The sequence below is a fragment of the Podarcis melisellensis genome (assembly GCF_964234715.1).
Source record: "Podarcis melisellensis genome assembly, chromosome: 6".
Taxonomy (NCBI): Eukaryota; Metazoa; Chordata; class Lepidosauria; order Squamata; family Lacertidae; genus Podarcis; species Podarcis melisellensis.
Window position 1 is genome coordinate 30,805,875 of NC_138538.1, and position 15,738 is coordinate 30,821,612.

At 41.7% G+C, this 15,738-nt stretch overlaps 1 protein-coding gene across 6 annotated transcripts in view; it reads left to right on the plus strand.

The window, feature by feature from the left end:
- Window positions 1–15,738, plus strand: part of LOC309371594 (arf-GAP with SH3 domain, ANK repeat and PH domain-containing protein 1-like) — a 35,929-nt gene that overhangs the window by 3,387 nt on the left and 16,804 nt on the right. For 4 of the 6 annotated variants that reach the window (XM_081914394.1, XM_081914396.1, XM_081914395.1 and 1 more), the window contains 14 exons: window positions 2,762–2,907; window positions 3,790–3,855; window positions 4,222–4,271; window positions 4,379–4,508; window positions 5,836–5,921; window positions 6,868–6,943; window positions 8,585–8,680; window positions 9,281–9,381; window positions 10,577–10,646; window positions 11,030–11,117; window positions 11,625–11,673; window positions 12,392–12,555; window positions 13,183–13,316; window positions 13,980–14,071. In XM_081914394.1, coding sequence (XP_081770520.1) covers window positions 2,762–2,907; window positions 3,790–3,855; window positions 4,222–4,271; window positions 4,379–4,508; window positions 5,836–5,921; window positions 6,868–6,943; window positions 8,585–8,680; window positions 9,281–9,381; window positions 10,577–10,646; window positions 11,030–11,117; window positions 11,625–11,673; window positions 12,392–12,555; window positions 13,183–13,316; window positions 13,980–14,071 — 1,348 coding nt within the window. The remainder of the gene's footprint in view (window positions 1–2,761; window positions 2,908–3,789; window positions 3,856–4,221; window positions 4,272–4,378; window positions 4,509–5,835; window positions 5,922–6,867; window positions 6,944–8,584; window positions 8,681–9,280; window positions 9,382–10,576; window positions 10,647–11,029; window positions 11,118–11,624; window positions 11,674–12,391; window positions 12,556–13,182; window positions 13,317–13,979; window positions 14,072–15,738) is intronic. The other 2 variants (XM_081914398.1, XM_081914399.1) reach the window with 1 other exon arrangement.

The following is a 15,738-nucleotide window of genomic DNA, read 5'->3' on the forward strand; positions in this document are numbered from 1 at the left end:
CCAATCTCCTAGTGTTGTGAGATTCCAGGCGCTTACTCGGGGTTCGTGTTTCCTTTTGGAATGAGTCACAGTGGAGACTGTGGTGTTGTGCTTGTATGATATATGGTTTATTTACCCATATATACCTAAGCCTATGATGGGGGGCGGGTTTCACAGCATCAACACCCCAAAACGGTCTTGTTTCTCCCATAGCTGCAACCTTGGATTCAAGCAGAGATTTGGCATAACTCACTCACTCTCTCTCTCTCTCTCTCTCTCTCTCTCTCTCTCTCTCTGCATTGCTTTGATTCTGGGTCACATTACTGCTCCAACTCTCCACTCTAAACTCTGACTTCATTTGTTGAGGGAGGGGGCTCCACCCATTTGCCATCTTGTGCCTGGCCCCTTATTCCCTTTTCATGACCTGTCATCCAGGTTATCACCTCACCAGGTGGCTAGCCTGACTATTCCAAGAATTAAAAGCCTTGATTAAATTCTAACACTTGCTGGATCCAGAGATTAGAGGAGCCTGGCATATACCTTAACACCTCAAACTTATAACAATATTTTAGATATGTGTGCTAATATTTTTGCAATTGATTTTGTAAACAACTTGCAAGCCACTTGGGCAATTAAATGGCATACTGCATTAATAATATCGTTGTGAGTTGTGGGGGGTTAATCTGCATGATGCCTGAGTCCCTTCTAATTCCTGGGGTCATGGAACCAGCAAGGGTTAAAATATCTTGGAGGATCTCATTGTTGAACTAGTCAGGCAAGGGTTTTTTTGTGTGTGCGTTAATGGCCATAAGGATCAAGTTGCTCTGTGCCAGAGAACAAATGGGTGGGCCCCCTCCCTCACTTAATTGGTAGTTGGAATACAAAAGCTAGGGCACTTGTGTGTGAGAGAGGAAAGCAGTCTGCAGGCAGAAGCTGGAGAGGGAGAGCCATGCTAGATTTCTGCTAGAAACCACAGCTGTGGCTATGGGAGAAGCAAGATCTTTTGAAGTTTGAATGCTGTGAACCATAGCTGTCAATTTACAGATTTGAAAATAAGGGACCTGCAGCCAAAATAAGGGACCTGCAGCCTCACCTGTTCCAGGCACTCCTATCTTCCTGTCCTCCTGCAGTCTGCTCAAACTCATGCTGGTAGCTTCGAGAACACTGTCCAACCAACTTTGTAACCAGAGGTTCAACTGAATAGAATCTGAATCACATGCACCACAAGGCCTATGCAGCCTCAAGATGGCTCCCCGGCCTGGCTTTGCACTGCAAAGTTTGCAGCAGCACGTGCAACAAAATGGTGTCCAGCATTCAAAAGCCTCCTCAGCTTGCATTAACCAGCCACACACAAGGCATGCAAGCTCCACCCCCCAGTCGTTCTTAGACTTCTTATTGGGTGAGCAACACAGCCAAGCAACACAGTTGGAGCATCCATCCTCCCTGGCCGGCAGGGAGGGAGGGAGAGGAGCTGCTTCCTTTGAAATTTAAGGGACATAATTTAAGGGACATTTAAGGGACATCCATCAATAAGGGACTGTCCCTTCAAATAAGGGACACTTGACAGCTATGCTGTGAACCCCCTCATTTTAGGCTCAGGTTGTACATATGTGTTACTAAACCATATATCCTAAAGACACTACAGACAGTGCTGTCCCTCATTCCAAGGAAACAGAACCCTGAGTAAGCACCGCTTGGAGGTTGGGGTGGAGTGCAACATCATCATCATCATCATCATCATTATTGATGTGTGCACACTCAAAAACTTTACTCACAACAAGTTATATTGTGCTTAGGATACTCCATGCAGGGAACCATTACCCTATATTTTAAAATGTGTGATAACACATTAAAATGATAACAAAATCTTTATAATTTGGCAACAATGGTAGAGCACATTCCTTGCATGTGGAAGGTCCCAGGCAGAGCTCCTGGTTTTTCCAGATGGAGTTAGAAAAGACTCTTGTCTGGAACTCTGGAAAGTCACTGCCAGGCAGCATAGGCAAGACAGACCAATGATCAGAATTCTGTACAGTGGTACCTCGGTTTACAAACTTAATCTGTTCCGGAAGTCCATTCTTAAACTGAAACCGTTCTAAAACCGAGATGCACTTTCCCTAATGAGGCCTCCCGTCACCAGTGCCCTTCCACCGTTCGGATTCTGTTCTTAGACAGAGTTTGCAAACCGGAACACTATTTCCGGTTTTGTGGAGTTTGTAAACCAAATTGTTCTTAAACCGGACTGTTCTTAAACCGAGGTACCACTGTATCAGTAGTTCCCCATGTTCCTCACTTCCCTGAGCAATGTGAAATCCAGGGGTGTCATCTTTACAACAGCTCTTTAAAATAATACAAGTAGAGTTCCTTGGAAACAAATGGATTCCTAAAAACCGGTTGCAGAATTGCTGGTCCTGCAGCTGGGTCAGGTTCCCAAAGGCAGCAGGTGCACAATGTCAAAATCCTTCATCGTATTGGCAGCTCTCTCCATCTGCCCCTCTCCTCCATTTGACTCTGCCCAAATTGTACCTTTCTTTTGCCACGTACAAACAAATTGTAGTTAATAGCTGCCATTAAGAAAATATCACTCCATAATTTATTGATTATTAGCAAGAAAGCAACTCAACAAACCATAACCACTTGACTTACTCCTGAATTAATGTGTCAGGGCTTTCATTGCTAATTCAGTCAAACAGATAGCTCACTGTTTTATCATTTTAGGGAATTTTGTTTGTTTGTTTCAGAAAGGCGTACATGAATGTTCAAACAAATTTTGCTTCTGCAGATCTCATTAACCACTTAGAAGCTCACATTATTACCCAGGAGAGGTTTTCAGGGAACTATCACAACAACAGTGATGAGAAGCTAGCTGAAGCCTTCATCACCTTTGCTTCATTCTCACGGGAGCTGCTAGATGCTGTCAAGAGCCTGGTATGAAACTGTTCTCCGCACCCACAGATTTGTCTGAAAAACAGAAGCATGATGACAGGGGCATGGTCAATGGTGTCAGTCTTCCCTTCCGAGCCCTAAGGAGAAGAGCAAAGGCCATGGGAGAATCTCAAAAGGCTACCTTGCCTTTACTTACTGAAATTAGGGCTTGCAAATAAGCCTACAGTTTGATCCCTCCTTTCCCATTCCTTTTTGACAAGCTAAAACAATAATGCAACTATTTTTGCTTTATTTGTTCTACTATATTTTAAATGTTTCCATCCCCACCTTTCAATTAAAACATGGATCTCCAAAGGGGGCTTGCAATAAAAATCATAAATACAACACACATTTCTAAAGTACAAAATGCTCAAGGACCTCCATGACGTCCCCTGTGAGAAATGGGCCACTGGGCTGATCCAGCAGATTCCAGCAGGTGTCTGGACTAGGTGGAATTATAAGCCACATATTACTGGTGTTTTGCTATATCAAATAGACTAGGCTATTTGGTGTTAATGCCTCTCATACAAAAGGCCTTCTGGTTTTCCTTTACTGAAATTGGTTTGGCATCTCTGAAAAAAGACATTGCCTCTGAGGAGATCTGTAAAGTTTTGGACTGGACTGCAGAGATGCTTTAGGAGTTTGGGGTAATACTCAAAAGATTGAGATTGCCTGCTTGTTGCACTTGTTTTTGCATTCCTATAGTGCCAGTTGGATCTGTATGTTTTTATTTAGGTTGTTACAAGCAAACAAAGCCCTAAATCTGCAGTATTGTATTCTCTAAATGAAAATGATGCCTGAAATTATCATCTATTGCTGAAGAGCACTCAATAATATGAAGAAGCCATTAGTGCTAGCTATATATTGAACTCTCTCTTTTTGTAGTTGCTGAGCCTGTATCACAACATTCACTTTTCCCTGGACTCACTGATAAAGGGAGACTTTAAAGGGGTGAGTAAATAGATGCTGAAAAATGCATTTCTGTCCTGTTATTACGGTGAGATTGCTTAGATTTTTGTTCATTCATTCATTTTTACATTTGCATTCTGCCTTTCCTCCAAGAACTTCAAGGAGGCACAAATGGCTCTCTTTCAATTTTTTTAATCCTGTGGGATCAAGTATTGAGATACACTATAAAAAGCATGAAAATAGCAGGCAGGGAAAATAAAGGTTTGATTCTCTTCACCCCATATAGGGCAGCATAACAGTTTAGCAATCTGTATGAAATATGAGGAGTCTTGAAAGGACTGAAATAGGGAAGAAGAAATAAAACAACAACCAGATTTATTAAGTCTTAGTTTCTTTGTCTCTTGATAGGACTTTAAAAAGCCTTTTGAGAAAGCATATAAAGACTATGAGAGCAAACTGTAAGTTGGCCTTTTCCTCTTAAGTCAATGATTCTTGGACTTCTGTACTTGGAATTGTTTCACCTGCACACAGCCATTAATAAATACTGTCTCTTTCTAAATTTCAGTGCAAAGATAGAGAAGGAAAAACGAGAGCTGGCAAAACAGTATGGGATGGTGCGGACAGAGGTTGCAGGAGGGGAGATTGCTGAGGAGATGGAAAAGGAACGAAGGATGTTCCAGTTACACATGTGTGAGGTGAGTGGGGCAGGTGAAAAAGTGCTTCTTCCTATCGTTTCCTGCATTTCTATTTCCCTTTATAGGACAAATACTCATATCAGATTATTTGAATTGTTATGTAAATAATAATAATAGTTGCAAACTATTACTTCATCTAGGAAAAAGGAAGCATCTCTGAACTCCATAAGCAGGGCACTTGCAGGCCAAGTAGATGCAATAATTTTTTTAAGAAGGAATTCTCCTCTGCTAAAGATTTTACTTTCATTGTTGATGGAATGAAACAATAGGTCCTACATGATATTGTGCCCAACCTAGAAAAAAAATATTACAGTACAAACAGAAGTTGAGTCTGGGTGTAAGACATTTCTCTACAATAAATGTGTGCTAATAATAATAATAATAATAATAATAATAATAATGTATTATTTATACCCCGCCCATCTGGCTGGGCTTCCCCAGCCACTCTGGGCAGCTTCCAACAAAATATTAAAATACAGTAAAGCATCAAACATTAAAAGCTTCCCTAAACAGGGCTGCCTTCAGATGTCTTCTAAAAGTCTGGTAACTGTTCTCTTTGACATCTGGGGGGAGGGCGTTCCACAGGGCAGGTGCCACTACCGAGAAGACCCTCTGCCTGGTTCCCTGGGACAACCAGAAGGCCCTCGGCACTGAACCTCTATTTTGTTTCTGTGCAGTTTTCAGGATTGTGGCTCAGGATATCAGATTTTTCCAGCATTTAAAGTCTTAATGTTTTGTGTTTTGTACCTGGCGAAATGCAATGCTTCCCCCAGAGAGTGTATTCCCTTTGGTACAATGCAATGTGGTTATATAGGTGCTGCTCTGGCACTCGTCACGGTCCTCCGTGCACCAGTAGTGGTTTAGTTACGATGGCCACATGACCCAGAAAGCTGTCTGGACAAATGCTGGCTCCCTGGGCCTGAAAAGTGAGATGAGCACCACACCCCATAGTTGCATTTTACTGGACATAACTGTCCAGGGGTCCTTTACTTTTAAAGGGATATCTTAACAACATATCCACCAGCATCACTTTCCAGCAGCAGGAACTTCCTTTGAGTTCTGCTTACAAGAAATCTAGATCTTAGCCAGTTTATTGTGCTGTCTTTGAAGAACAGTTAGTGTATTATATAGATCATGTAGCAAATTAATTATGCTAATGATGCAGGGTACGATTTACAAAAAAAAAAAAAAGTCATGTAATTTGGGGGAAGCATTTTTAAACAAAACAAATCACTGCAGAAGATTGTTTTCTATTTGAGCAGAGGAGGCCTAAGTAAACAAAACAAAATAAGTAAACTCAGCAGGTCCCTGTTCACTTTCTCTCCAGTACCTAATTAAAGTGAATGAGATTAACACCAAGAAAGGAGTTGACTTGCTGCAGAACAACATCAATCACTGCAACTCCCAGTTCAAGTAAGTGCATTCAGTTTCCTATATTCTCATTCCTCACAACGTTGCAATAAATTCTTGAGCATCCCAACAGTATTACATCATGAGCTTCTGTAGGAGAGCCTTATGATATTCATTTATAGTGTGCGTGAGATCTCTCTCTCCACACACCTTTTTTTTTTATTCTGAACAGTCTTCTTTCCCCATAGCAGAGCTTTCCCACGTTAAATTTTTACAACCCTTAAGCCTTGCCCTTAAGTATATGTCTGTGTTAAGTAACTTGTGTGATTGTGCCTGTGTGTTCAAGATGTGTGATACTGCGCTGCCCAATTTCACCCACTTTTGGTTCTGGCCCTGCTTGCTTATGAAATGTAGCCCCTTACAATTTTCCACTGCAGCCCCCAGACTCAAAAAAGGTCCCATCCCAGCCTTAAGGGAGTTCCAGAACATTCCAATCTGGATTAAGCCCTGGATTATACAACCATTTTTTGAATACCTCCAAGGGACATTGTAGAGCTGGTAAAGGCTCAGAAAAGGGCAAGCAAAATGATTGAGGGGGTGGAGTGGCTCCCCTATGAGGAAAGCTTGCATTTTATATTTCTGATAAAAAGTGAGTATGAAATGACGTGATGGAAGTTTATATAATTGTGCACGGAATGGATAAAGTGGATAAAGTTTTTCTCTCTCATACCACTAACACTTGTTGTTGTCCAACCAAGTTGAATGTTGGAAGATTCAGGACAGATTAAAGAATCCCCTTTTCTGCGCAGTGCATAGTTAAACTATGGAACTCACTCGCACAGGAGGCAGTGATGACTACCAACTCAGAATGTGTTAAAAGAGGATTATACAAATCCATGGAGGATAAAGGGTGTCGGTGGCTACTAGCTATGATGGCTGTGCTTTGCCTCTGGGTTGGGAACTGGGAATATCCTTTTTCTACTTTTGTTCCACAATGTTTTTCTGACAGTTTTTTCCAGGCATGTTTAAAGGCAACAGAGAAGCACAAACAGTTTATAGAGAATCTTACCCCTGAGCTTCAGAGTGTGAGTATGCTTCATCAGTTTCAGAGGGTTGTGTTCGACTAACATTTGCTGAGAGCAGACTTTGCTGAAATTAATAGTCGTGACTAACTTAGGTCCATTAATTTCAGTGTGTCTAGTCTGAGTAAACATTAGTTGAATACAGCAGCACTAGAGAATATGTCAGGGCTCCTCCAGACAATCTGTTGATTCCTCATTCATCCATAGGTAGTGGAGCATTTGTTTTGTGTGGGGGTTTTTAACAGGGTAGTTAAAAGGCAATGAACATCCATCCTGATTTGCTTGTTGAGTGTTTAGATGTCTTCCTGTTATAATCAGTCATTTATCCCATACTTTTCTATGCATTTCCACATCACTTTCAAAACTACAAAAACTCTGTTGGCTTTTAAGCTGATTTCTTGTGTTGGGGTGACAGAGCACTTCAATCCACTTAAATTGTGCAAACTTTAAGTTCCAATATGCACCTGAGTCATTTGGACAAACTGCTGGTGGTCTGGAGCACCCTGAGATTTTGAATGGTCATTATTTTTGTATCATTCTCAGATCACTTTTCATTGTAGCATGATACTTTTCTATGCATGCTTACTGGGATAAAGTCACAGTAGGCCCTTACTGTAGGGCTACAATTCTATACAGTACACACTTTCCCTGAAGTAAGTTACATGGAACTCAGTGGAGCTTACTTCTGAGTAGACAGGTAAATGATTGTGCTCTAAAAGATTTATATCCTGCCTTTCTTTCATTACAAAGGATCTAAGCTGGCTAACAGAATTAAATGAAAGCAACCAAAAACTCAAAAGCTATCTAAAAATCAGAGCATAATCAAATAATAAAAGCTACAGCAGGAGAATAGGCAAATGTTATGTATTTCCCCCTTCACAATAATATTGTCACCATGTCTACTGCTTTTAAGGCATAGTATAATATCATTGAACTAAAACCAATAAAACAGCAATATTATAAACACATAAAAGGAAATAAAACAGAAAATGAGAGGATTCAAACATGTAAAACAGGTTCCAATGTTATGAGCCAGGAAGAGGCAAAAAGGTAAGTCTTGACAAGACTTCTGAAACAATTGATGGTTGCTGCTCCATGTATGACAGAAGAAGAGGCATTATACAGTGCAGGAGGAGAAGCAGAAAATACCCATTGTCAGGTCACTGCCCTGTGATATTCTGTTCAGGTGCAGAGGACACAACTATTATTAATACAAAATGCATATCTTGTTTTTTCAACTGCACTGGTTCCTGTCAGCCATGTGGAGCCATAGAAGAGCACTATAATAGTGTGACAGAACTGGATGTGGCCTAAAAGTGTAGGCACATGAAAATCTAAGCAGGGACTTGTGCAAGTGGTGATCAGCCTTAGTTACTTTTAGTCTTTGTAAGTGTGGGAAGCCTATGGCCCTCCAAATGATATTGGTGTTAGACAATAGCTCCCATTGGGAGTGACCATTGACCAAGCTGGCTGGGAACTGTTTTGGGAATTGGAGGGCCACGGCCTCCCCATCTCTGCAGTATACATAGCAGAGTTACTCAGTGCAGAATGTAAAAACAGGAAGGAAATGCCTACTGAAGGGATTTAGCAGCAGATGGAAGAACTCCCTTGCTTGATGGAATGTTTGTTGCGCTGCCCTTTCAGATGAAGGCCAAGCAGGATGAGGAGAAGAAGCAGTTGTGCTCTCTTCGCGATCAGTTGAAAGCAGCGCTGCAGCTGGAGCCCAAAGAGGTAAAACTGGTGAGGGAGCACCTCCTTTTGCCTAGGAATAGGGATGGATGAATTAGCTAATTTGGTTTCCCTTAGCTCCACATTGTTTCAGTCTTAAGTTCAGTTTCCTCATCAGTGTGATTAAAAAAAAAAGTACTCAAAAATCTTCATGCAATTTTGTGCACATTTCTCCTAATATACATATTTTGTATGCATCGTGGCCATTGATATGGATTTGGGCAAGTAATTTTCCCCAATATGTATTTTTCCATGTTACTTCCATAATAAGCTCATTTTGTGTGCACACTTTCCCTTAATATGTGCAGTTCTGTGTATCTTGTTTGGTTTGAGATCTGCATTGCAAAATTTGGACAGATTTTGAGAGATAGCTGTGTTTCAGTTTCCATCTTGGTTCAGAATGTGCAAATTGGGAGGGTTTACATTAAAATTCTAGTGTGCTGGAGTCAGAAAATAAGGAACTCTATTTCACAAATGTTTTTGGTGAATGTGAACAGAGGTTTGGAATAATTGTAGGGGCGTGAAGCTTGGATTTTTGAACCCTGGGCCAATATTAGATTTGTACTTGAGAAAAACTACAAAGTGCTGCAAACCTGTTCTGTTTCCCAACAGAATTCTGTTAGCAAGCCATTGAGATACAGCATGCACCAGTTACAGGGAAATAAGCAGTATGGCACAGAGAGATCTGGGAGTCTCTTTAAGAAAAGTGATGGGTAAGTGAAACCACTTCAGATCTGGCAACTGCAAATATATTTTATGAGCTCAGTTTACAGCAACAAAATCATAAGAAGAGCCTGCTGAATCAGGCTAATGGTTCATGTAAGTCCAGTTCTCACAGTGGCAGACCAGATGCTTATGGGAAGCCTGCAAGCAGAACCTGAACTCAGCCGCATTCTCCACATTCATAGGTCTGGTTCACACATCACATTAAACCAAAGTTTAAAGCAGCCAATGGGTTGATGTGGATGCACAGTGTGTTGGCACATGCTGCTGAAAAGTTCTGCCTACTCCTCTTGCACCCATGCTGTTACCACTCTGCCAGGAAAGAAGCCAGAGTTTGGCTTGTTGTGATATTTAAACCTGGGCTCATGATTTTTCTCCTCTAAACAGACCATGAGTAGCAAGCCAAAAGCAAGCCTTAGTTTCACTGCTCATGGTTTGTTTGGAGAGAAGCAAACCACAAACCTGGATTTGGGCAGCATGACAAAACAGACTCTGGCTTGCTTCCCAGCAGTGGTAGTGAAAGAGTAGAGAAGTGTCTACCCTTTCAGCAGCATGCACCAGCACACCATGTGCTCACATTAAACCATTGTTTGTTTGTTTTAACTATGATTTAATGTGACATGTGAACCAAATCACTCTTCAGGCTTGCCCTGGAAAGATTTTATATGGCACGGCAGATTATAAATAAACAAAACAAAGAAACAAGCAACTACCGAACAAGCCAAACTTCAGTGGATGAAATTTCTCATCATGCATTTCCATGTTGAGAAGAGGGACATGTGGTGCTGAATTCCTGCTTGTTATGCTGCTGGTGAAAGGTCCATGCCTTACCCTCACAAAAATTGGCAGACTGAGTTGTGTCATGTTTATACATAACCTGATGTCATTTTAGAAATATCCTATGTAGTTGTAACAAGGGCTAAGTAAGAGATGTGATGTTGCCACTAAGATGCTTGTTCAAGTGAGTCTTCCGGAGAGACTTTTGTGAGTGTAAGAGGGGAAAACAACAGTAGACACTCCTCCCATGAACTTCTGTAAATTAATTTAGGATGACAGCCATCGTGTTTATTTCTATCATGCCCTTTGATGCACTTACCCTAGTGAAGTGGTTGGAATTAGTATTTGACAGGTTGGGTCTCCCACCTGAGACTTTCTGTTTAATGTAATGTTACCTTTAACTTTCAGCTTAAGAAAGGTCTGGCAGAAGAGAAAATGCACAGTCAGGTATGGCTACCTGACCATCTCACACAGCACGGTAGGCATCAGCCTTCGTCTTAGAACCTGTTCAGCGTAGATGGATTAGAGAATAAGCTTCTTCAGAAACCAGTTACGTACAATAACTTTATTAGGGTACTTCCAAAGCTCACCTTCCCTACAAAAGTGAAACAGGAAGTATCCCTTTAAAAGAAGTACTTGTTATCCCAGGGGTCAGGAGTGAGTTTTTCCTGGTTCTGGACAATGTTTGCTATTGCTCTTCATACCCCAGTGTTTGGTCTAGTGGTGATTAGAATGATGAGTGTGTAGTGGAGATCCACCTGATTTCTGTTTCGTATGTGCATAATCCATATTGTATGCAGGTTGTGCAGCAGGACAGTGTTGAAACTGACTTACAATATTCTTTTCTTTTTCATCACCTAGCTAAATCGCACTCCAGTCAAGCTGAATTTGCTCACTTGCCAAGTGAAGCCAAACGTGGATGACAGGAAGTGCTTTGATCTTATTTCACGTAAGTCCTCATTTTCTGAGGAAGCATTTCAAAGAGCACCCTTTTTCTATAGTGCTTCATAGGAAAGGTACAGGTGAAGAGGGTTTTTTTTGTAGGAGTCCGGGGAGGGAATGCATCTTAAACCTTACCTTATCGTTGAATTTCATTCCTTTCTCACTGGGTGACCTTGGTTAGCCATTGGCCTCATTTACACATAATGTAAGCCTAATCATGGTTTAGTGAGAATAAGCAAACATGCAGGTCCCCAGAGCATTTTGCTCCTCCCCAGCTGTGCTGCAGTTGTGCAACCTAGGGCCAAGCCATGGCTCATGTTTCATCACCTCCTAATTAACCATGAGTGGTAAATCAAAAACAAACCTTGGTTTACAGCTCATGGTTTGTTGGGAGATTCCGTGGGATCATTTTGTGTTCTGATAATATTTCTAAAACAAATTCTCTCTCTCTCTCTCTCTCTCTCTCTCTCTCTCTCTCTCTCTGTGTGTGTGTGTGTGTGTGTGTTTATTTCAGATAACCGAACATACCACTTTCTAGCAGAGGACGAACAGGAATGTACCATGTAAGTATTGGGGAGGAGGGATGGAGCCCTTAAGACCTGTGTGGATTGGAAAAGTGCAACAGGTGACACTTCTCCTATGTTTATTGTTTTATCATGTTAGGGGAAAGCCCCAACCATTTATTTTTGATCTATTAACAGGGCTTTGAGCAGAACTACACATTATGCATGGTTCTGTTATTCTTCCTGTAGACTTTTAAAAAAACAAAACAAAATATACTGAGACTGAATTTGAAGGGGGAGGCTGACCTCCGTCACATTATACCTACCAAACTCACAAGGATATATGTGTGCCTGCATCCCCCAGCTGCAGGAATGGGGCACCTGTGGCCCTCCAGATGTTGGACACCAACTTCCATTAGCCCCATCTAGCACAGTCAGTGGTCAGGAATGATGGGAACTGCAGTCTCCTGCTATAGTGGCCCAGGTGCAGGTGGGACCTCTGCTTATGGGTCCAGCATCTTCCATCTTAGCAAAGTGTCCTAACAACATCATAGTGTGGTTTGAAGTGCCATCTTCAAGCTCATCTGTTGCCTTGCATCCCTTTGCTTAAGGAAGTGGCATGCATGGGGAAGGTATTTACTTTGGATTCCTTACAGATTGTGGCTTCGATTTACTTCCACTTGCAGCCATGCATGCAGTCCACAGTACAGAGGCCTAGGCCGACTGAAAGGGTGAGGAAGTTCAGTTTATCTGACAGCAGTTTCCTTCTGCCTTGCAGATGGGTCTCTGTCCTCAGCAATAGTAAAGAAGAGGCTCTCAACGTGGCATTCAAACAAGCACAAGGCAGGGAAGAGTGCAGCATGGACGACCTGACCGGAGCTATCATCAAGGAGATAAAGCGCATGCCAGGAAACAGCATGTGCTGTGACTGCTCAGCATCAGGTGCAAAAGGAGACAGCTGAACTACTTCCCATTTTGACCCTGAATGGCTGGGGCAGGTTCTACAAAGGGGGATGCATTGGGATACCCAATCTCAGTGATCACGAGCAGAAGGAGGACTTATGCTATGACCAGATCATGTCATTATTGAGGACTGTCATTGTCTGAGGACTATCCCTGCCTCAGGGTCTGGTCAATGCCAGGTCAATGATTCATAAGACCACTGCCATCCACGACGTGATCGTGGATGGAGGAATTGTCCTGGCAAGAGATTTTGTTGGACATGGCAGATGGGTCTCTTTTGCCGCTGCTTGTCTGCCAGGTTTCTCTTTCGCACAGCAACCCAGGGCATGTGGGCAGGGGATGGGGAGGTTGCAGTGATTTTTAGGAAGTCATTAGTTTTCACTAAGCATCCTATTATTTCATTTCATTTTTATGTGTTTGAAGCTTTGAAGATAATTGTTCTATAATGAACTGAGCAAATGTTCACCCCTTCCACTGACATTTTTGAGGGCCCTCAGAGGTGTTGAGAACATTCCATGAGGTGAAAGTCTGAAGATTTCTTACCATACTGTCCATCACCTTCAGCAAGGTGACAATACCTGTTTTGTTCTTGCTTACTCCACACAGACCCAGCTTGGCTCTCCATTAATTTGGGAATCCTGATTTGCATTGAATGCTCTGGCATTCACCGAGAGATGGGTGTCCATCATTCCCGTATTCAGTCAGTAGCCTTGGACAAACTGGCAACCTCAGAGCTTCTGGTAAGGGTGTTCTGACTGTGTTCTGCACTACTACAACCACCTTCCATTCAAAGTTCATGATGGCATTTCCCCTTCCAAGTACAACTGATTCACCTCTTTAATAAGCTCTGTTTTGGTTCCAACATTCCTTCGGTGATTATGCTGTTTTCCTCAATACCCCAATTATTTTGCGGTCTGCCACATTCTGTGATGTTACCATGGTTTCACCTTGCCTGCTAACCCAGGCCATACATTTAAAGCACATAGCTTCCCCTCAGAGAACCTTGGGAACTGTAGTTTGCCACTCACAAAGCTACAATTCCCAGCAGCCTTGACAAACTTCATTTTTCAGGATTCTTTGGGGGGCATCATGGGGTTTAAATGTACTTTAAATGCATAGTGTGTATACACACACACACACACACACACACACACACACACACAGTGTCTGTTGTTACTTTCCTCCTTACTCCTTCCTTTACATTTAAGCTAAGCAGGGCATAAATAACACAGAGGTACTACTCAAATGTTGCCATAGTTCAACATTTCTCCTACTCTAACCTGATTTTCTCTGTCATAAGACCCATCCAGGATGCAGCTTGTGGGCAAGCACATGCTTGGCATTGACGTAGCTATATTTTTATTTCCTGTTGTGTGTTAAATTACATCTTATTTGTTTTGCAGTTGGCAAAGAATATTGGAAACACACAGTTTAATGACATTGTTGAAGCCAATCTTCCCAGCGCATCTCTAAAGCCTTCTACTGATAGTGCAATGTAAATAATCTTAATTCTGTTTTGTCCCCCTGTTTTTTTCTGGTGAGTGGGAAAGAGTGTTGGGGAGTGGGCAGTGGCAGAAGCACAAACATTTCGGACATTACACCGCAAGCCAAATGTCAAAACAAAACAAATCAAAACCCATTGATTTATTGTCTATAATTGATTGTGGCAAGAACTTTCAAAGAGGGTTTATTACATCCAGTGCATTAAGTGGTTATATTGTGAGAGATGGCAACTATGGAATCTATTAATATAGATATTTTATACTTTGTTGGTATACTTTGGTCAGACCCAGTGACTCATCAAGTCCATAATCCAGTTGAGAAATGTAAAAGCAGGGAACGAAGGCAAAAGTCCTACCTCTCTGTTTGCAAGGTCCTACTGTCAATGTTAATAGAGTGCATTCTTAGATATGTAGGAGAAGATAGCAGATAGACAATAAGGCAGCATGGTGTCACTAGAGGTAGATTTTGCCTGACTAATTTATAGGAATATCTTGTACTCCTTGTGACATAATATCTTACAAATGATGTGGGTTAAATTAGTAGAGAGTGAATGTGTAATAAGGATATGAGGTTAACATTTGAGGACTTGGGCTTTAGAGATTGTCTGGACACAGACTTTCCTGCACTGCTGTTGTGATGTAGAGAGCCAGGTATATAGGAAGACCCCTGGTAAAATCCTGGTAGTTTTTTAGCCTACCCTGCCCCCAACCCCTGTTAAACATAGGAACCCTGTTGTGTAGCTGTAGTAGTAGTAAATGCTTTTTTCTGGGGGGTACTCAAGGGTACGTAGGTTTTTGCAGGGCAGAAAGAAAGAGTGCTCAGACACAGAGTTTTAAAGTGTGGACCATGATGAGAAAGCACAGAGGACAGTTAAGTATAGATAAGCCCTAAGACAAGACTATTAAAACAGCACAATTAAAAGAGCTGAAACAGCAATTAAAACAATTAAAGCAGGAGGTTTAAAGCAGAAGATCAAACAAATGCTTGTCTAAACAGGTGTGACTTCAAAAACCGGCAGCATGCCAATACTGATGGGCCTCTCTTGTATTTCAGCAAGGTGACACTAGTGAAAAAACCTGTCTCTGTGTTACCACAAGCCAATAATAATTAGGCTAAGGAAAAAGAAGCCAGGTTTCATATGTTGAACTTAATTCCCTTATCGGAGAACACTTTAAAACAATGATTTATTTTCTGCTTCTGAAAGGGCAAGGTGTGAGATGTTTTACATAAAATATAAAGCATATCCTAAACTGGTCCTTACCAGCTTTGTCAAGTGATAAGAGCACCTTGACTTTGGAGTACTAGAACAGGGTTGAAGATTTCTAAGATAAGAAGGCCAGAGCCATCCGTCTGTATGACCTTCTGATCCTCTAGCTCTATGGATCTGCAGGTGTGACATTTGGCACTCCACAGAGAAAAATTCTGAAAATGTCTTTCTTCTTCCCACCCGAAGCTGTGATTAGAGGCAAAAAGCAATGTGATGGGGAGCCAGAACAGGGAGTGGGAAAGAAAAGAATAGGTTGCCTCTAGACTGTCAATGTTTTGGAGGAGGAATTCTAGCACATTTCAGGAATATAGGTTTGCACAGTTAAAGTGGATCGTAGCAGTCTGTCACAATGACTCCATTTATTTATTTTTTGTTTGTTCAAGAAAACATAT